Source organism: Phyllobates terribilis, unplaced genomic scaffold (assembly GCF_046119375.1).
Source record: "Phyllobates terribilis strain yellow unplaced genomic scaffold, ASM4611937v1 Scaffold_13__5_contigs__length_258822181, whole genome shotgun sequence".
NCBI classification, from domain to species: Eukaryota; Metazoa; Chordata; class Amphibia; order Anura; family Dendrobatidae; genus Phyllobates; species Phyllobates terribilis.
This window is the reverse complement of record NW_027362773.1, coordinates 160,461,287-160,481,913: the sequence shown is the minus strand read 5'-3', so window position 1 is coordinate 160,481,913 and position 20,627 is coordinate 160,461,287. Positions and strand designations below refer to the sequence as shown.

The following is a 20,627-nucleotide window of genomic DNA, read 5'->3' as shown; positions in this document are numbered from 1 at the left end:
TGCTATTCTTTATAGCAAAAACACCCTTCAGTGGTTGTCCCAACTTGCTAATCATGTGGGGGCCAACCTCTGGGACCCTGAATGATCCCAAAACAAGGCCCTGTCTGAATAGAAAGAAGGTCAAGCAATACACAGCTGATTCATGTTGTCCAAACCACGGGCAGCATCATTCAGTAGCCGGTTCCATGATTGCAACCAGGCATGATTTTCACTGCCAGTGACCTTGTGACTATTGCAAAAACTTCCGACGTGGTTACCATTTTTTTTTGGGAATCCTCACAAAGCACCTCTGGAGCTATTTAGAGACGTGTCCTATCTGTAATGAAGCAGTTATTCGCTTGCTGCTTTGCGGTTCTATACCCAAAGTCGTAAAGACCAAAACCAAAAAAAGTGCTATTATCCATCTGCTTCCTCTGATATTGCAGCTTATCCTCATGGGTAGGGGTCTGGATTACAATATGTAATGACTAAGTCGAGCTGTTTCTGGAAAAGAAGTAGGAGAGCTTTTTTTTTTTCCTCCTTTGGTTTGACGTTCATTTGCCCACTCTATGCCGCTGAGCCTGAAAATAAAGGAAGCTTTGGCTTTTGTTTTACTTTGTATGTACTGAATATATACATTTGCCCCATTAGGAGAGTGGACCTTGATGGAAATAGTATGGAGACCATTATTGGTGAGGGCTTGAAGACTACAGATGGTCTGGCTGTGGATTGGATGGCAAGAAACCTATATTGGACAGACACTGGCGCTAACACCATCGAGGTTGCACGATTAGATGGAAAATACCGAAAAGTTCTGATCAATAACAGCCTAGACGAGCCTCGAGCCATTGCTGTGTTTCCAAGAAAAGGGTAAGACCATGACCAGTCTCTAGCCTTCCTGTTGGTTGATGACGTTCTGTAGAATATGATGTCTAACTGAATTCACTTCTTGCAGCTATCTATTCTGGACCGACTGGGGTCATGTTGCCAAAATTGAGAGGTCTCACTTGGATGGTTCTGATCGCAAAGTCCTCATTAATACAGATCTTGGGTGGCCCAATGGACTGACTTTGGACTATGACACCCGTAGGCGAGTTGTTATCTAAAATCCGCCTATGTTAATTAAAAGCTTCTCGTACGTTATCTGTAGATTTGACATTCACGTATTTGCATATGAATTTTTTTTTCCAGAATTTTTTGGGTGGATGCTCACTTGGATCGCATAGAAAATGCAGATCTGAATGGCAAAACCCGCCAGGTGCTCGTCAGCCAGGTGTCTCACCCATTTGCGCTTACTCAGGTAAACCTTTTGGGTAATCCTCTCTGTTTCACATCAAAATGAGCAAAGAGAATATGTAATGAGTTGTTTTTTTTTATCCAATGATTTTCTATTGGTTTTACCAAACAGGAGGGCCGCTGGATCTATTGGACTGATTGGCAGACAAAGTCCATTCAGAGGGTGGACAAATACTCTGGAAGAAGCCAAGAAAGCATATTGGGTAACATGGAAGGCCTAATGGACATCATTGTGGTGTCTCCATTAAGACAGACAGGTATGAGACGGACCAACTCTTGCGTCTTCTTTACTGACACTCATTGTAAACTAAGCGCATCCCTTCCCTTTCTCCGCCTCCAGGTAGCAACCCGTGTGGCGTCAATAATGGGGGTTGCTCCCATCTTTGCTTCGCTCGAAGTTATGACTTTGTGTGTGCCTGTCCAGATGACCTGGCGAATGAGGTCTGCTCCACCAGTGAGTACCCAGCTTCCTGCTAAAACTTTGTTATAACATCTTGTCATCGGTAATTGAAACCCCCAGCAGTATGGCTGAAATGTTCATTGCACAATTTGGGCTTTTATTTTTTTTTTTCGGCGTTCTGTTGACTGGCCTAAACTGAATTCGGGGAACTATGATGCCCAATGGTACTTTCCATGAGCGATCCATCGACATAAGATACAGGAGCAGCAGTGCTAATGGTGACCTGGTCGAGTTATTTGGCTAGTTTGCTTTGATAAGGTACAAAGACCCCCCATTCAGGTCTGGGGTCAGGAGGTATTTGGAGAAGACCTGTCGTCTCTCCTAACCTCTCAATTTTAGTAAATACTTTTATTCCACATAAAATAGCGGAAGATCCTGTATTTGAACTCTGCATTTTGTGTTATTTTTGTCAAAAATGAATAAATTGACAACTGGACATTTCCATTTTCCTTATTAAAGGGGCATGCCCCTACATTGTCCAAACATCGCTGATACTATTGGACTTTTTATTTTTAAATAGCTTTTATTAGTTTTATAAAAAAAAAATTAAACAGGCCAACCATACAACACTATATCTAAATATTGGGGAAGAGAGTGGAAGGATTTGGAGGAAGGAAGGGAACTGAACAAAGTAAAGGACATAAAAGAAAAGTCCCTAAATAAGGACAAGTCTATAGTGTATATTAACCTACTGTTTTGTCTTTCTCTACTTCTATTCTTTAAAGTAAGTTGTAACTTTTGACTAAACTTTCAGCAGTATATCTTCAATATTATAGTTTAAACACAAATGTCAGACGCTTTTGATACCATCACCCCCCCCCCCATGACTTGATATCAAGATCGTGATTTGGTTTTCTTGGCAGTGTGATGAATTCATAATCCTCCCTTTTTTTTTTTAACGGGGTTTACATAAGAGCTCAATTATACAGTAGACCCCGATTTCTGAGTTCTTGCTTGTCTCATTTTATATACTGACTTGCTATTTTGGTGTCAAATATTTATTTTTCAGCTCCTGGATTTTTACCATCACCTCCGCATCCAACAAATATTAGCGAAAAGATCTCTGGCCCTTTCAGTCCTAACACCCAGGGTGAACGAGCAGATAGTACACCCGGGGTGACAGCGGGAAGGTAGGAGTACGGTGTGATTTATGGCAGATGATTTAATAAGGTGATTAAAGGGAACCCATCATGTCCTTTGTATTATCTAAACACCCCCATTGCGTTGTTGGTGATGCAACTCCCCGTGCGTGTGTAGTGCCCAGCTTCACTGCGCGCAGCCGCTCGTCACAGCGCATGCGCGGCTCCCAGAACAACAGGCGCGGCTGGCCATGACATACTGCACAAGCGCGGCATAGTGACGTCCGTGCAAGCCAGGAGCAGAAATCAAATGGCGTGGGCAGCGCCAGCCCTGACTAAATGCGTTGAATTACACCCCTATGACTAAGCGAGCAGGTATGATCTAAACATATAAAGTGCTTTTTACACGATATTAGAGACTATTTTAGGGGAAAAAAAAAAGTGTCGGTGATGCACATTGCATTACTAACAACAATGGGGGCAGTTTAGATACTACACAGGATATGACAGGTTCCCTTTAAAGGTTTCAGTATCTGCATCAATTTTTATTCGTCACATTTATCTTTCAGTTGCTCAGATGGGGAGGCAACAAAAGGACTGTGCACCCACCATGGAGCGATCCCAGCAAGTGCAGGTACGGGGAGGGCCTAGGCCATAGCAATGTACAATGTATAATAAAATGTATCCTTATTGAGATTTTACCTATGTTTCCAGGAGACAAACTGCGTGTACCTCACATAATTGCTGGATCACTGTCTCTCTTGTGCCTGCTTCTTTTGATCTGTGCTCTGCTGATTTACAGGTGAGTGCATAGGTTTAAAGGGTGACGAGGAAGGGGCACATATACAGCTTCCTTATACTAAGGACAACTTGGCAAGTCCCTTAGAGTTGTTGTCTGATTCAGAGGGCCAATGACAGATGTAGGGTCAACTATCTAATGCAAAACCTGGAATGGGCTGTAGATTAATCCGTATGGATTCAGTCAGTAAACTTCTGTAATGGTAGCTCATAGAGGTAGAGACTGGATGGTTAGGATGGATGGCAGAAGCGTCTGCAAACAGTTCTAGTGGTCCATGAATGGCTCATGTTTTAAAATGCAAATGCTTTTTCAATTGCCAAATGTGAGAATTTCACACACATTTCTTTTTTTTTTCCAAGGCATCGTAGGGCAAAGCTGTCAGACCCAGCAATGGGAACATTGACCTACAGCAACCCATCCTACCGCACGTCAACCCAGGAGGTGAAGATTGAGGCTGTGCACAGGCCAGGAGCTTGTCACCTGCAACGGCATCGAAAGGAGGTGAGCATTAAAAAGAGGGCGCCCTGAAATGATTGCTAAGGTGATCCCATGGATCATTTGTTACCTTACAAGTATGCCCATCTCATCCTCCGCAGCACTCTTCTCCCTCTGAAAGTCTCTCTCCTTTCCTCTTCTGAGCTCTTCTAACTGCAGGTATTGGTGGCTGCTGCACGCGGTTGACTCGTTACATTGGTTTTAGCTCTTGTGGACGTGTTTTATCAGATTTATTGGGGTTCACACCAACAGTGGCATAGCTCCTTAGTACAGCCCTGTATTTATTACGTGCATCTATGTAGTAACTGGTAATGCTCTTCTTTGGGCTGCGGTATGTTTGGAAACCATTGCTTTTGGTCTTCCCGATTTAATTCTTTAACGGTGTGGGCATGCTCTGTAACTAACACATTCTTTGCTCTCTTATCGAGCACTATCTATAGTGAGGAGGAGTTTACGAACATAGAATTTTTTTTTTGCAGCCGTCATGGTCTGTTTTGCATTTCTTTTTTTCTTTTATTTCAGTTTAATTTAACAATATATTACAATAAGATTCTATAAAAAAAATTGGCAGCCATAGAGCTATATATCACAAAGACAAGCAGATCACACTGGGGGTTAACGGTTTTCTTTAGCTATAAAAGAAGGGCAGGATCCACATCGCATATATTTGTCACAAAAAAAAAAGGAGTTCACTAGGTGAGGTGGTTGGTGCTGCAGACAGGAGACCATTAGCAGAGGTACTGAAGCCTCAGGCAGACAGGCGACGTCCTGAAGCCTCAGGCAGACAGGCGACGTCCTGAAGCCTCAGGCAGACAGGCGACGTCCTGAAGCCGCAGGCAGACAGGCGACGTCCTGAAGCCGCAGGCAGACAGGCGACGTCCTGAAGCCGCAGGCAGACAGGCGACGTCCTGAAGCCGCAGGCAGACAGGCGACGTCCTGAAGCCGCAGGCAGACAGGCGACGTCCTGAAGCCGCAGGCAGACAGGCGACGTCCTGAAGCCGCAGGCAGACAGGCGACGTCCTGAAGCCGCAGGCAGACAGGCGACGTCCTGAAGCCGCAGGCAGACAGGCGACGTCCTGAAGCCGCAGGCAGACAGGCGACGTCCTGAAGATTGCAGGCAGAACTCCAAAGTAACTGGAAAGTCTCAATACTATGAAAGCGGCAGGCAAATAGACCTCCTTGAAGCTGCAGGCGGACACCTAGCAGAGGTCCTAGAAGACCGGGAACAGGTAGCAGACAACTCCTGGAGTAAGTAGAATATCTGTCTGAATACCATAAAAGCCAGAGGCAGTCAAATGTCCTGAAGACCACAGACAGGTTACAGTGACACTGGAAGCTGCAGCCAGACATGAGATGTCCTGGACACTGAAGCCAGGAACTGTGCACAAGACAAACTAAGTCTTTCTAGAAAGTCTTAATACCAAGACATAGGTGTATATCTTGGGAGTCTTTTATATATGCCTAGTGAGATTGGACATGGAGCATACCAAAGTTTAGCAGACTGGGCTGTAGGGTGCAGAGCTCAGACCTGGGACAGGTGCATAACAATATTTCTGTATGTGGAGCCTCTCAAGAGTTAGTTCAGCTGATTGCTATCTCTTCTAATGCCCTCATACACATAAACGCTCCTCTCGAAGAAGAAAACGGGTGGCTGTTAAAATTCAATAAGCCAGATCCTTCTCTACCCCGACATCTGTTGAGGTAAAAGGCGGAGGCCCTCGTACGTATCAGCTGGCTAGTCCTACCAATATCGGAAGATTTTAATGCATATGGAGGCCTGTATCAGATCATAGGGGAATGGCCAGCGCTATTCTTCATGGTCAGTATAGAATGAATAATGTCTTCTAAACACCGCAGATAAATCTAGATTTATTTATTTTTTTTTTTTAGTTTTACAATTTTTATTTTCACCTTGTATCCTTTGTTGTGACATCTGGCTTTGGTTGATTATCTGTTATAACACTGTTTTCTGCATTTTATACTGATGTTTTTGAATTTTTTTTTTTTTTAATGTCCTCTATTTATTGCTTTTGAGTTTTGTCTTCTTTTCCACTTTGCCAACTTAATAGCGTTCATCTATGCTTTAGGATAGGTCATCAATATTAGATCGTTGGGATCCAACTACAGGCACGCTCTTGCTCATTAGCTAAGCAAGTTGACTGTGCTACATCTGAACTGGAACAGATCTGTACATTTTGTAGTGATGAAGGATGGTCCTGCAGCTCCCTCCCATTACAGTGATTGATCAGACATTACATAAAACTGTTTACTAGTCTGGAGGAGTGAGGGCCAGCAGCAAAATCTCATGAGCTTATGGGGTTACTAAATAGCAGAACCGCATGTTTTGTACGGTGCTTCAGCCTTTTATATAAAGTGTATGGAGCACAGGGAAAGTGAGCTAAGAGATCAGGTTCTTGTCCTGGGTAATGCATACCAGAGAATTGGAGAAGCACAAGAAATGTCCTGAAGACAGGAGTAGGAGGCTAGGTTTGTGAATGAGGTTATGTTTGGATTTCAGCGGCCTGGTACTTTTGTTGACGGGGAGATAAGCTGCAGGTGGAATTGTCAGCCTTTAGTTTACTCCCCATTTTCTTCCCTGGTTGTAAATCGAAAATGCATGTGTATAGAAGGTTGGCCAACAGCTAACTAATGCATGTTGTGGGTCTGTAGATAGTTGGAAGAATATAGGGCCTTGGTAAAGTGGAAGACGGCGATATTGGGTGGGTGTCGCACCGTGGATAGATTTGTATAATTAGGAAATTTAGGTGTGCCTAGCACAAGATTGGTGAAGTAGTTGGATAGAGTCTGGCTGATGTATCATTTCATATGATACCATCTCTACCCAAGAATGTGCTTTGCCTTTCTTCTGAGTCATTCTGCATCTTTTTCATTTTTGCAGGCTCTCCCTGACAATGGTTTTACCAAAGAGAAAATCCGAATCTTGGAGGGCTTTGGCTTACTATCGGGGGATGAGAATGAGTGGGATGATCTCAAGCAGGTGAAGCCATCTCGAGGCAGCATTCTCCGGGACCACGTTTGCATCAAGACAGACACTGTCTCCTTACAAGCGAGCACGGCCTCTCTTGACCTGACGGAAACACAACAACTGCTTCAAGAAGAACAGTCTGAGACTGGCAGCGTCACTCTCCCACCCAGCCCTGAACGAAGAGTCTCCTTATCAGATACCGGCTGGAGGGGGAGACACTTACCTTCCACTGAGAGCGAGGTGTGAGGCACCAGAGAACATGAGAAATGGGACTGGGGGGGGGACATAGATTCTATGCACCCCTCCCCAGTACTACTCAACTAATCAGGAGTCTACGTATCTTCCTTGTGCGCTCGACTCTGCTTCCTTAGACTTGGACAAAACTGGACTCTTCCGAGGTCTGACTGAACACAGGTGAAGGACAAGACTTGTGGTTATTTGGTACATATCCTCCTGCATGTGTCAGATTTTTGGCTGCTGCATTCGTCTTGTGCAACAGAAGGGTGAAAAAATGCACGGGTGAGATGTGACGTACCAGTGGTATTCATTTAGCTGGAAAAACCGTCATCTCCGCAGCATCCATGCTTGGTGATTTACGGACGCACAGCATTGCCTAGCATTCATGATTTGGACAATACTTTTTTTTGTATTTTTTGCCAAATGATATCGACCTCAAACGTCTGTGCCAAGATCACCCAGGAGCATAAGATAATGACTAACAAATTTCTTCTCTCGCGACCAGCGAATTCACCGAAAGTGAACATAGCTCCGCAGGCCGTGTCGGCGCTGGAAGAGTTGCGCACTGATGCTATTGTGGAGTTTTAAAGATTAAAATTCTAATTTTTTTTTTTATACTAAGCCGGAATAAAAAAAAAAAAAACTGTCCGCAGCAAGTTGTTTATTTTATAATGTTTTTAACAAGGATTTCTGGATTTTTTTTCCCCCTATTTTATTTAACCTCTGTATTTTAGACTTGTTGTGATAACTTAATATAAAATAGATTTTCTTACCTGGTGTTTTTTTTTTAAACTCTTACATGGGTGCTGTCCCTTCATCAAGCTTTGCATAAAGCAATAGTACAAGAAAATATATCCCCCATAGGAGGCAATACAGTTCAAGTGTTCTTCTCCACGGTAAAGGCTATTTGCGTAAGAAACTCCTCTCAGAGAAATGTTTCTTTCTCCACTTATGAGCCACCTTTAACACCCAGACTTAAACTCCTCATTTACTCTGGAAAAACTCCTAAAATCCGTTGTTTTAACACCAGTCAGATGCCGCAGACAGCTCACAGATCAGTTTATAGCTGCTTATTAAAGTCTATGGAGAGAGGCGCAGACACGAATTATGCTGCTGCTTTCTAGTAAGCGTTTAGCTCACTCCAGTGCTGGATTTACAGCTACACTTCTCAGTGCTTCTGTAAAATCTCTTCCACACTGCTACTTTTTTTAGTAAGTTCGTCTCACAACTACACTGCTTTATAATGTCCTCCATGCTTGCTTGTACTCCTGTGTTTCATAGAAGCAGGGATCCTTCATGTCTGTGTGTGCTGTGTATGTGAGACATCATAGTAGCTAGTCTCTACCCACTAACTCAGACAACTGAGCATGAGAGTCCGCAAAGGGAAAAACTGAAAAAAAAAAAAAAAAAAAAAAAAAAAGGCACAAGTCCTATATGTAAAAGCCAAAAGCTGGTGTTTCCCCATGTATACGTATGACTTATTCTAAACCGTTCCCTGATTTGCCATGTATGCTTTAAAGGGAATCTTTCACATAGATTTTGATGCCCCATCTGAAAGCAGTATAATTTAGTGTTCAAGACACTGATTTAAGTAATGTATCTCTTTATTTTGCTGGTTGCTGTAGTTTTGATGTGTTATCTGCTGCAAATCTAGTAGTACGCTGAATGCTGAGCTCTCTCTAACACTGACAAGCAGTTTTCTGCCCATGCACAGTGTACTCGACTGCTAAATCAGTGGCGGGTTTATATAGAGCTCATGAATATGAAGTACTACATGGCAGCAGGTTTACTAGTCCTCTAGTGATAATCTCCTGTTAAGAGATTTTTTATCACAACTAAATATATACAAAAATGATTATCCTAAACTTTTCAAATCTAAATCCGATACTAAATGACCTTTTGAACACATTACAGTGTATTGTATGAAAGAAGCTACCATCCATCAGAGTTCTTCCTACTGTAAAAAGAGATCTGTTGTAGGTGTATTGTGCCACAACCTTCTTTGATGGAAAAATATTTCTTTCTTTCTTTGCCTCTTGAATGGTAAAACATGAGCACGAGAGGGTTTAAACTGACAAGTAGCAATGGATACGGAAGTTCGAATCACCACACCCCAGCCGGTGGCGTGAGAGTCGTTTGCTCTTTGGTTGTGAAGTCACAGTCTACGGCGTGTCTTGCTGATCAGAATTCATCTAAAAGTATTTGAGGGAAAACCGATCTCCTTCATCAGGGTTCCCAAAGGACAGTGGCTCCAAATGGACATACATGGCTGGACACAAATGGCGACAGTCTATAGTAGCAACATCAAAGTTAAGTTGGTAATTAGCTAAATGATCACAAACTTCTACTGGAGAACACTACAGGATGTGGTATAACAGGTCCATAAAATAGAGTAGTTCATCCAAAAGTGGGCAGAGCTCATGTAAATGTTGCCCATTGACTCTTGTAGTACAGAGCGTTTTGTCTCTATCAGTTTGGCGTTTTATAGAAACTGGAAGCTATTAAAGACATTCAGAAGCCTGAACATAAGAGCAAGTCTTTTTACACAGATACACATTTGCAGTCTTTTGAATATTTACTGATAATTTGGCGCTGATTCGGTAGCAGGAATAATTATTCCTACCGTTAATTATATTTCTAGGAGTCCATGACGGGAGGTAGTCCTACTTATCCTCTAGTGACAGGAAACACACATGAAGGTAAAAGCCCACCCCCACCTCAGTGTTTGTACCAATCACCACACCAGGATAGATACAACTCTTATTTTATTAAATTTACACCAATGTTACGTTCACATCGGTATTAAAATTCGGGGAGGGAATATAATGGTGCTGTCATGATGGACTCCTGGAAATATAATTAACGGTAGGAATAATTCCTAATTTCCCAAGATGTCCCTCATGACAGCACGACAGGAGAAATACCAAATAAATGGTTTCTCAGGGTGGGACTACTGCCTGAAGGACCTTCCGATCATAGGCTAGCTGTTGACCTGATGCTACATCTAGCTTGTAGTGTCTTCAGAAGGTGGATATATTAGACCAGGTTGCGGCCCCGGTAAATTTGGTCTACAGATGCTCCAGCTCTCTCTGCCCAGGATACAAAAATTGCCTTAGTGGAATGGGCTTTAATGTTAATTGGAGGTTCTTTTCCTTCTGACTCGTATGCCAGAGCTATGGCTGTGGTTATCAGTCTGGCTAAAGTAGATGTCCAGACTTTTTTGCCTCTATTATTCCCTGAGTGCTGTAGGAACAGATTTGAGTCTCATCTCCATGGTGCTGTTATTTCTACATAGTGAACAACAAAATTATTTCCTGATTTAAGTTTGTGCTAGATACCACCTTTGGAAGAAAAGAGGGATCTAGCCTGAAAACTATCCTATGCTCTAGGATCTTTAGATATGGATCCATTACTGATAGCGCCTGGATCTCTCCTACTCGCTTCACCATGGTGACTGCCACTAAAAATGCTGCTTTCATAGAGAGTAGTCTAATACCCGCCTGCTCTAGGGGCTCAAAGGGAGACTTGCATAAGGCGCCTAGCACCAGATTTAGGTCCCATGGTGGAACATGGTTTCTGATTGTGGGTTTTAGGCGGGGTAACTGCTCTAGTGAATCTTGACATCCATGGGTGGTCTGCTAGGGAGTAGTCCAGGTAGACACTTAGGGCAGAGATCTGTACCTTTTTAATGTGCTTGGTCTTAACCCCTTTTCGAACCCACGCTGGAGGAACTCAAAGACCCTAGGGATATCCGGACGGGTAGATTCCAGGACTGCTGCTCCTGCTTAAGAGCAAAACTGTTTCCATACCCTGGAATATATAGCTGAGGTTATCTGCTTTCTACTAGCCTGCATAGTTATTACCCGATCCGAGAGGCCTTTGGAACTTAGGATCTGCCTCTCAGGATCCACACCATCAGGTGTAGGAAATAAATATCCTGGTGAAACAGGGGACCCTGGAGTAGAAGGTCCTGTCTGTCTGGAAGATTGAATGGATCCTCCGAAGACATGTGGTGTAACAAAGGAAACCAGCTCCTTTTGGGTCAGTAAGGGGCCACTAAGATCATAGTTGCCTGATCTTCTTGGACCTTCCTCAGAACTCTTGGGATGAGAGGAACTGGTGGAAATGCATACATGAGACATGTTCTCCAGGGCTGCGATAAAGCATCCACCCCCGCTGGGTTGTCCTTTGGGTTCATGGAGAAGAACTTTCATACTTTTGCAATTTTCATGGTTGTGAATGTCTATCAGCTGGAAAACCTCTGGGTTCAGTTCCCATTCGGAGTGTCGGGGTCGTAGCGACATTCCACTCGTCCTCCAGTCAATCCAAATTAAGGCTATGAGCATGGGTCAACCATTCAAAGAATGAGTCCGACAACAAGCTCGTTCAAACTCAGAGCATGCTCAGAAGGCTACTGGCAAGCCACGATCTCAGCAATGTTCTGCCTTTATTTCCGCATGCACAAACCTAAATACACTACGTAATGGGGAGGGGAAAGGGAGTGTTCGGGGCGGGGTAAGCAATAAATGTCTAGTATCCGGCCACTCCTGATTGGTCCACGTCTCCTTAACTCAGTCTCTGGGCAGATATTGTAACAGTCAGTTGATGATCCGGTTTCATTTCTCTGAAACAGGTGCTGGCCGATACCGGCGCCATCTTAGCATAAGTTTCAATCTAAGTAACACGTAGCAAGGAAAGCTTATTGTTATAAGACACAAAATGGTGGTTAGTACATAAGCAAAGCGTATAAAAGTATAAAAGTGGAAAAGTATATATTCTTTCTTACCCTGACAGGAGGACCTGATTTTTTTCTCTGCCGAGAGTCTGCCATTTTGTTTTCGGAACCTCAGAGATCTGCTGCAATGGAAAAAACAGTCCGCTCTGCCCATTGGAAGATCTGCTTCACTGAGGCTTATAGGAATCTGCCCTTCAGGCCTCCTTGTCAGCGCAGGAAGACAGCTGCCCTGTTGTCCAAGAAAATTTTTACGTGACATCCCCTGATTAGATCCTGGGAATGCCGGAGCGATTCCCAGACTGCACTTCGTTCTCTGTAATTGGACGATCTTTTTCTTATCTCTGTATACCATGTGTCCTGAAGATATCGGCCTTCTACATCTGCTCCGCAGCCTGTCTGGCGTCTGTAGTGATCTGAACGAAGGAAGATAGGACCCATGTTACTCCCCTTTTCAGATTTGTCCGAGATGTCGTCCACCATGAGAGGGAAGTCTTGAGGTCTGCAGACATCCTCATCTTTTTGTTTAGAGCAGACTGTTGTCTGTTCCAGATTGATAGGATTGCTTTCTGTAGCAGTCTCGAGTGAGCCTGAGCCCACCGTACGCTTGAAATGCATAAAGCCTAAGATCCTCATGGCGTATCTGATACTGAACTCCTCCTGTGGAAATTGTGGATTCTTGCCCTTTTCTCATCCCCTTACAAGAGAGAAAGATAAGAAATTTGACAATGTGAGCAAGGAGAACCCCCAGGAACACTTTTTTGGTGTCGGGTTGGAGGTCTGACTTTTCCCAGTTGACACACCACCCTAGGATTTGTAGGGTTCTGATCATCTGGGCCTGTTACTGAACCAGAAGAGTAGTTGAATCGGCTAGTAGGAGGAGATAGTCCAGGTATGGGATTATGATCGTGCCTCTCTCTTAAGAAGGCCGCTACTACGGTCATTATCTTCGTGAAAATACGAGGAGCAGAGGACAGACCGAATGGATAGCCAAGCGAATTGAAGATGGTGGATTATTTTGTGTCATTCCAGCGGAAACCTCAGGAACTGTTGGTGGAAGGGATGAATGGGTACATGGTAAAGGATGCATATTAAGTCCAAGGTACACATTGCCGAGTCTCTCCCTATTAATGGACTAATGGATCTTACTGTCTCCATTTTGAACCTCCTGTACTTCACCCACTGATAGAGGTTTTAAGTTTAGAGCTGTACGATATTTGCCCGAGGGCTTTTTTTTTTTTTTTTACAGAGAAAAGGGAGGAATAATGACCCTCTCCTATTTCTGAAGGGGGAACTGGCCTGACCGCCCCTAGCTCCACAAGTTACCCTTAACTCCCTTTGGGTAACTCCACGCTTATTTTGAGAGTGACTGTCTCCCAGCCACGTTTTAAGCCAGATGACCCGTCTTGCTGACTTAGATAGCACACTGCTTCTGACGGTGAACCTCACGGACTCGGCTGAGGCATCTGCCATAAACTGGGTTGCTGATTTTAACATGGGAAGGGTATCTAACAACCTCTCTAGGTGTATTCGATTTTAGTTGGGCCGTGAGCTAGTCTATCCAAAGGCACATTGACCTAGCAACCAAAGTAGCAACTATGTTAGCTCTGATGATCACTGCAGATGATTCCAGTTCCTCTTCAGCAAACCCTCAGCTTTCCTATTGCATCCCAGAGGCAGGAAGAATCCTCAAAGGGTATCGATGTTTTTCTTGCCACTTTGGCAATAGGGATGTCTACCTTTTGGAATTTCCTACCGAATCTTGATCTCTGGGTCAAATGGAAGACAGGCCTTGAAGCCCCTGGGAATGATCAGTCTCTTCTCTGTCTTCCCACTCCTCTATGATTATAGCTTTAATAAGTTAATTTACCAGGAACACTATTCCTGTGTTCTTAGGCCCCAAAACATTTCGTCCTGTATAGAGTGTGAGACCTGCGTGTCCTTTAACTTCATAGTATTTCTTACTGCTTTTAGTAAGTCGTCAATATTCTCAGAAGAAAACAGATACTTTTTCCTTTCTTCTGATGGTAGCTGAGGACTACTTTCCTCCCCCGCTTCCAGATTCTGATCAGTCAGAATAGGGATATGCGCCCTCCTCGGATGACTCCTCCATCTCTCACCTAGCTCTCTTGTGGCGGGAGGAGGACTGTCGTTTGGGGTAACTGCAGCATCAAGGGGGCATAAGGCTAGAGACCGTATCCTGGACCTCCTCTCTTTATTATGGACCGCATGTCCGTTAAGAATGACGATTGTTCATCTTTGAGGACTTTAGCTATGCAATCTGAGCAAAGCTGTTTTTCATACGAGTCCCGAAGCTTAGAGTTACATGATGGGCATTTTCTAGGCTTTTTCCGTGAGGAAGATCCAGACCTCTGGGTTCCTCTATCCTATTTTAGAAGAGACATGAGATTGTATTTAAAACTCTGCTCTATTTTCCTTCGGGGTAAAGGAGGCATAGTGGACGTGGGGAATACTCACACTAGCCAGGGACAGTTCAGCTGGTGCTTCCGAGCGAACAGGATTGGTATCCATTGTTTCAGTCTGTGCACACACCCAATCTGTGTAAGTACCCTTTTAAAGGGTCCTACCTGATCCAGGTGATCATAGGACGTCCTCCACTTGTGTTCCTGTGCTGGAACACACGCGTCGTCAAAACTGCGCCTCCACCGGAAGTGCGTTCCACCCTGGAATGCACGCGCAGGCCGGAAGTCGTGGCAAATTGGCATGGCGTGGAGCCGAGAGCCCTCCGCAGCGAGAAGCGGCAAAGTCAGAAGCTCCTCTCGCTTCAACTGACATGGCTGAGGAACCCCCACTCAGTGAGGTAACAGCATGGAGCGTCTTCGCAGGGGGAAGGGAAGAGATCAGTCGTCATTGTCGTCATCCCCCGCCATACCAAATTAAAGCAAGACCCAGGACAGACTAAAGACACAGAGGGAAGATGAACTGTATATGTTATGGAGATATTAGACATTATACTGAGCCAAAAATAGTCACAGGGTGCCCATATTGTCTCAAATACCTCTACGCTAGCATTTAAGGAAGAGGTCATATATTCCATTCTTCGGATATCAGAGATTCTACTAAGTAAATCCAGGTAAGAAGAGGGGGGGGGGGGGGGGGGAGTAATAAGACACCTGGCAGCCATTAATAAATGTAGGAGCAGCTTAGAAGAGTTCTTACCCATCCCCTTAGGGAGTGATGTTTAAAGGGGTTCTCCGGGGAGATAAAACATTTTTGTACTGTTAGGGTACGTACCCACGATGAGGAGCCGCTGCGGCCCCGACACTGCAGAACAGCGGCACCACTTCCTCCCTCACTTTTTTTTTTTTTCACATGCGGATTTTCTTCATTGATGCAAGTCTGAGGAAAATCCACATGCGTACCCGCAAGAGAAATTGACATGCTGCGGATCTGAAAGAAGCACCGCATGTCAGTTTCTGCGGGTGATTCGCAGGTTCACAGAGACGATTTTCCAGAAATCCCATCCACTATGCTGTAACATCTGGACGCTGCGGTTTTGACTCTGCAGAAATACGCAGCAAATCCTGATCGTGGGCACATACCCTCAAGGGCTGTGGAGTCTGTAAGCCAAAAACCACCGACTGCTCAATTTCCATAACTTCCAACTCCAGACTCCACAACTGAGCATGTACATAAAGTGCAGCACAGATTCATCTCAACTAAAAGCCGAGATCCTGAGATCAGGAACAGAACAGACATTTATAGGACATTTCATCACTTACCCATATTCTTATGAAAAAATATTCAGCATATATTGCATTGAACTACTGTACCCAATTTATTTTACATTGTCGGGCGGTCCATTTTATACCAATTTCACCAAAATGGACTCCAACTCCACAGCCCTGGTACTGTCCCTGCCCTCAAACTATAAAGATAAGATGTCCAATGCACTTCTATTATCTTTATAAGGCTACAGGCTCCACCATCAGTATTTTTCCCTCAGTATTTGTAAGACAATAACTAGGAGGGGAACAATCCGAGAAAAGGTATAATAGAAACAAGTCACCAATTCTGCATCTATCACCCACTCCTGGTTTTGTCTTACAAATACTGAGGAAAAATACTGACCAAATACTGATAAGTGTGACTGTGGCCTAACACTTGCAATTAAATGTGGCAGGAGCTGCTCCTCACTGCTCCCCCCTCCAGTCTGGAGTACCACTTTAAGGCCACAGCCCCACTATCAGTATTTTCTCTCAGGAGTGGGTGATAAATGCAGAATTGGGGCTCTTATTTCTATTATACCTTTTCTCTGATTTTTCTCAGGAGTGGGAGCCAAAACCAGGTGAGGAACAAATACTGACCGAATACTGACAGGCCACGGCCCCACTAAGAATATACACTACCGTTCAAAAGTTTGGGGTCGCCCAGACAATTTTGTTTTCCATGAAAACTCATACTTTTATTTATCAAATGAGTTGCCAAATGATTAGAAAATATAGTCCAGACATTGACAAGGTTAGAAATAATGATTTTTATTTGAAAGAATAATTTTCTCCTTCAAACTTTGCTTTGGTCACAGAATGCTCCTTAGCAGCAATTCCAGCATTGCAGACCTTTGGCATTCTAGCTGGTAATTTGCTGAGGTCATCTTGAGAAATTTCCCCCGATGCTTCCTGAAGCCCCTCCACAAGTTGGATTGTCTTGATGGGCACTTTTTGCACCATACTGTCAAGCTGCTCCCACAACAGCTCAATGGGGTTGAGATCTGGTGACTGCGCTGGCCACTCCATTACAGATAGAATACCAGCTGCCTGCTTCTTCCCTAAATAGTTCATGTATAATTTGGAGGTGGCTTTGGGTCATTGTCCTGCTGTAGGATGAAATTGGCTCCAATCAAGCGCTGTCCACAGGGTATGGCATTGCGTTGCAAAATGGAGTGATAGCCTTCCTTATTCAAAATCCCATTTACCTTGTACAAATCTCCCACTTTACCAGCACCAAAGCAACCCCAGACCATCACATTACCTCCACCATGCTTGACAGATGGCATCAGGAACTCTTCCAGCATCTTTTCAGTTGTTCTGCATCTCACAAAATGTTCTTCTGTGTGATCCAAACACCTCAAACTTTGATTCGTCTGTCCATAAAACTTTTTCCAATCTTCCTCTGTCCAATGTCTGTGTTCTTTTGCCCATATTAATCTTTTCTTTTTATTAGCCAGTCTCAGATATGGCTTTTTCTTTGCCACTTTGCCCTGGAGGCCAGCATCCCGGAGTCGCCTCTTCACTGAAGACGTTGACACTGGCGTTTTGCGTGTACTATTTAATGAAGCTGCCAGTTGAGGAGCCTGTGAGGCGTCGATTTCTCATGCTAGAGACTCTAATGTCCTTGTCTTGTTGCTCAGTTGTGCAGCGGGGCCTCCCACTTCTCTTTCCACTCTGGTTAGAGCCTGTTTGTGCTCTCCTCTGAAGGGAGTAGTACACACCGTTGTAGGAAATCTTCAGTTTCTTGGCAATTTTTTCCATGGAATAGCCTTCATTTCTAAGAACAAGAATAGACTGACGAGTTTCACATGAAAGTTCTCTTTTTCTGGCCATTTTGAGAGTTTCATAAAACAAATGTAATGCTCCAGATTCTCAACTAGCTCAAAGGAAGATCAATTTTATAGCTTCTCAAATCAGCCAAACAGTTTTCAGCTGGGCTAACATACTTGTGCAAGGGTTTTCTAAACATCCATTAGCCTTCTTACACAGTTAGCCAACACAATGTACCATTAAAACACTGGAGTGGTGGTTGTTGGAAATGGGCCTCTATACACCTATGTAGATATTGCAATAAAAACAAGACGTTTGCAGCTAGAATAGTCATTTACCACATTAAGGCTATGTGCCCACAATGCAGAAATGCTCCAGATTTTTCCTGAGAGTTTCTGCATCACCCTGGCAGAAAAACGCATGCGGATTTTACAAGTGCAAGTGAAGCATTTTTCACATTTTAGCATCACTTGGAAAGTGCTTGACAACTTGGTCACACTATATAAATCCATGCACCCGGCATGTATTTATATAGTGTGACCAAGTTAATAGTTGAAAAAAAGATTAAAAATGGTAAAAAAAAAACAAACGTTATACTTACCTTCTGATGGCCCCCGGTCTTTTCTCTGGCTCGCGGTGGTCTGAAAGGACCTGCCATGACGTCATTTAGTCATGTGGCAGGTCCTTTTAGACCATCGCGAGCTGTAGAAGAGACCGGACGTAGCGGCGAAAAGACCGGGAGCCATCAGAATGTGAGTATAATGCTTTTTTTTTTTTTTTTTTTTTTTTTACAGGAACTACATGGTACCCGGGTCTGGATGAGAGTCTCCTCTTCTCTAGACCCGGGTACCATCCGCACATTGAATCGCTTAATATCCGCATGTGCACATGTACTCATGCGGATATTAAGCGATTCAATGCAAGTCAATGGCCGCGAAAACGCCGCATTTATGCAAAATAATTGGTAGTGCTGCGGATTTTTCCGCAATGATAATCCGCAGCGGAAATTTCCACAGCATGTGCACAGCACCTGCAGATTATCATTGGGGAACCTTGCAGGCCTTCTACCAAGCGTTTAAGCATTTCTGCAGCGGAATTGCCACTGCGGAAACGCTTAAAAAACGCATAGTGGGCACACAGAGAGGATCCACAGCGCCAGCAGACATCTGGAAACTTGGGATTATGTTTGTGCAATAGATCCGGTGTGTTACCAGAACATCAAAATCTTATATTGATTCTCTTTGTATAAAGTACATACTGAGGTTTTAACTGTTTTGTTCCATAGTCTGCCAGGACTGAGGCAACCGTTCCCTCCCCAAAAAGGATGTAAGAATGTTTTGGTGGTTGATCCCTTGATCCCCCACTTGTGCATTTATCATCTTATAGATATCCCATCAAGTATTTTTCAAAAAAACCAAACAAAACAAAAAAAAAAGTCTTTCAAGTGTTCTTGAAATGATTATTGTCAGGCATATTTTAATGCTAACCCGCTCCAAAAACAAAACACCATCTCAAAAACAGTGTGCGAATACCCTAAACTCATAGCACACCGCTTCTTTGCCACATAACTACACAAATATGCAGCATGGGAATCTAGATTAGACTAATATCTACCACACCAGCAGATATAGACTGGTTCGGCTGACACGATTGTGTATGGTGACCGTGGACAACTGGTTGTCGGTGAAGGTGTAGTATATCAGACTTCAAATTACTCTGTCCTCTGGGAGATAAGATGAAAGCAGAGATATTTACAGCTTTCTGAGAGAACACAGGAGAACCCAGCTGAACAAATATTTCTGTATATGGCCAAGGTGGCTGTGTATAGGGGCCCTAAGAGGTTGTCCCATTATGAATTCTACAGCCTTAGAAGATCCTGGATTATACCTTTATACGGTCTCAAAGTTGTCCTACTCTGCATTCATTCATCCTAAGTAGGTGTCCTATTGTGCATTATCCAATTAATGTGTTGTATTCAGCAGACACGTCTAAAATCCTCATTTCCCTCCTGCAGACATATAAACTTGAGCTAGTCAAATAAGTCCATTGTCGAACAAATGTGAGCGTGCAAAGGCTGCGTGCCCACTATGCGTTTTTCAAGTGTTTTTGCTGTGGAATTTCCGCAGCGAAAACGCTTAAAAAAACGCTTGGTAATACCCAATGATAATCCGCATGTGCTGTGCACATGCTGCGGAAATTTCCGCTGCGGATTATCATTGTGGAAAAATACGCAGCATGTCCATTAATTTTGAGGACACGCAGTTTAATTGCCACCATTGAAACGCATATTATCCATGTCAGCATATTTGCACACACGGATAATGTGTGTTTCTATGTGCGGATGGTACCCGGGTTTGGAGAAGAGGAGACTCTCATCCAGACCCGGGTACCATAGAACCTGTTCGCTGGTTGCATGGATTTATATAGTGTGACTAAGATGTCAAGCACTTTCCAAGTGATGCTAAAAAAAATCGCTTGGAAAACACTTGTCAACCCGCATGCAGAAATGCATGCAAAGACACTTCACAAACGCTTCTACCTGGCAGGAGAAACGCATGTAAAATCCGCATGCGTTTTTCCTGCCAGGGAGAAGCGGAAAAAATATGCAGCATTTCCACATCGTGGGCACATAGCCAAACTCTTTCACAAACCAGCATTTTTAGAAGTTGGAGTTCAACTTCTCTGATAGTCTCTCATCCTATTTATACTGTAGATATACAATACTGGGCTCCAGTCACCAATAGGAGGAGATTACTGCATACGGTTTATAGATTGAGTTCAATCTTCTAAACAAAAAATTCTTCGGCTTTGCCTATGATTGCCAGATACAGCCTTGAGGTTTCTCTAAAACTTAACTTTTACTTGTTATCATAAAATATTGTCCTCAATTGCCATAAACCCAAGAAACTTAACCAAAATGAATGACCCTACTAACCTCAGGACATTTAAGAGCTATATACACTGCTCCAAAAAAATAAAGGGAACACTTAAAGAACAGAATATAACTCCAAGTGAATCAAACTTCTGTGAAATCAAACTGTCCACTTAGGAAGCAACACTGAT

At 43.6% G+C, this 20,627-nt stretch overlaps 1 protein-coding gene across 4 annotated transcripts in view; it reads left to right on the top strand.

Annotated features, from left to right (window-relative positions):
* Positions 1 to 8,103, top strand: part of LRP4 (LDL receptor related protein 4) — a 56,392-nt gene extending 48,289 nt beyond the window's left edge. For 3 of the 4 annotated variants that reach the window (XM_073658898.1, XM_073658900.1, XM_073658899.1), the window contains exons 29-38: positions 631 to 849; positions 935 to 1,069; positions 1,171 to 1,279; positions 1,388 to 1,532; positions 1,616 to 1,729; positions 2,745 to 2,865; positions 3,384 to 3,448; positions 3,529 to 3,616; positions 3,973 to 4,114; positions 7,008 to 8,103. In XM_073658898.1, the coding sequence (XP_073514999.1) occupies positions 631 to 849; positions 935 to 1,069; positions 1,171 to 1,279; positions 1,388 to 1,532; positions 1,616 to 1,729; positions 2,745 to 2,865; positions 3,384 to 3,448; positions 3,529 to 3,616; positions 3,973 to 4,114; positions 7,008 to 7,340 (1,471 nt within the window). In that variant the 3' untranslated portion in view covers positions 7,341 to 8,103. Of the gene's footprint in view, positions 1 to 630; positions 850 to 934; positions 1,070 to 1,170; positions 1,280 to 1,387; positions 1,533 to 1,615; positions 1,730 to 2,744; positions 2,866 to 3,383; positions 3,449 to 3,528; positions 3,617 to 3,972; positions 4,115 to 7,007 lie in introns of those variants that run through there. The other variant, XR_012252800.1, reaches the window with a different exon arrangement.
* Positions 8,104 to 20,627: the final 12,524 nt, after the last annotated feature.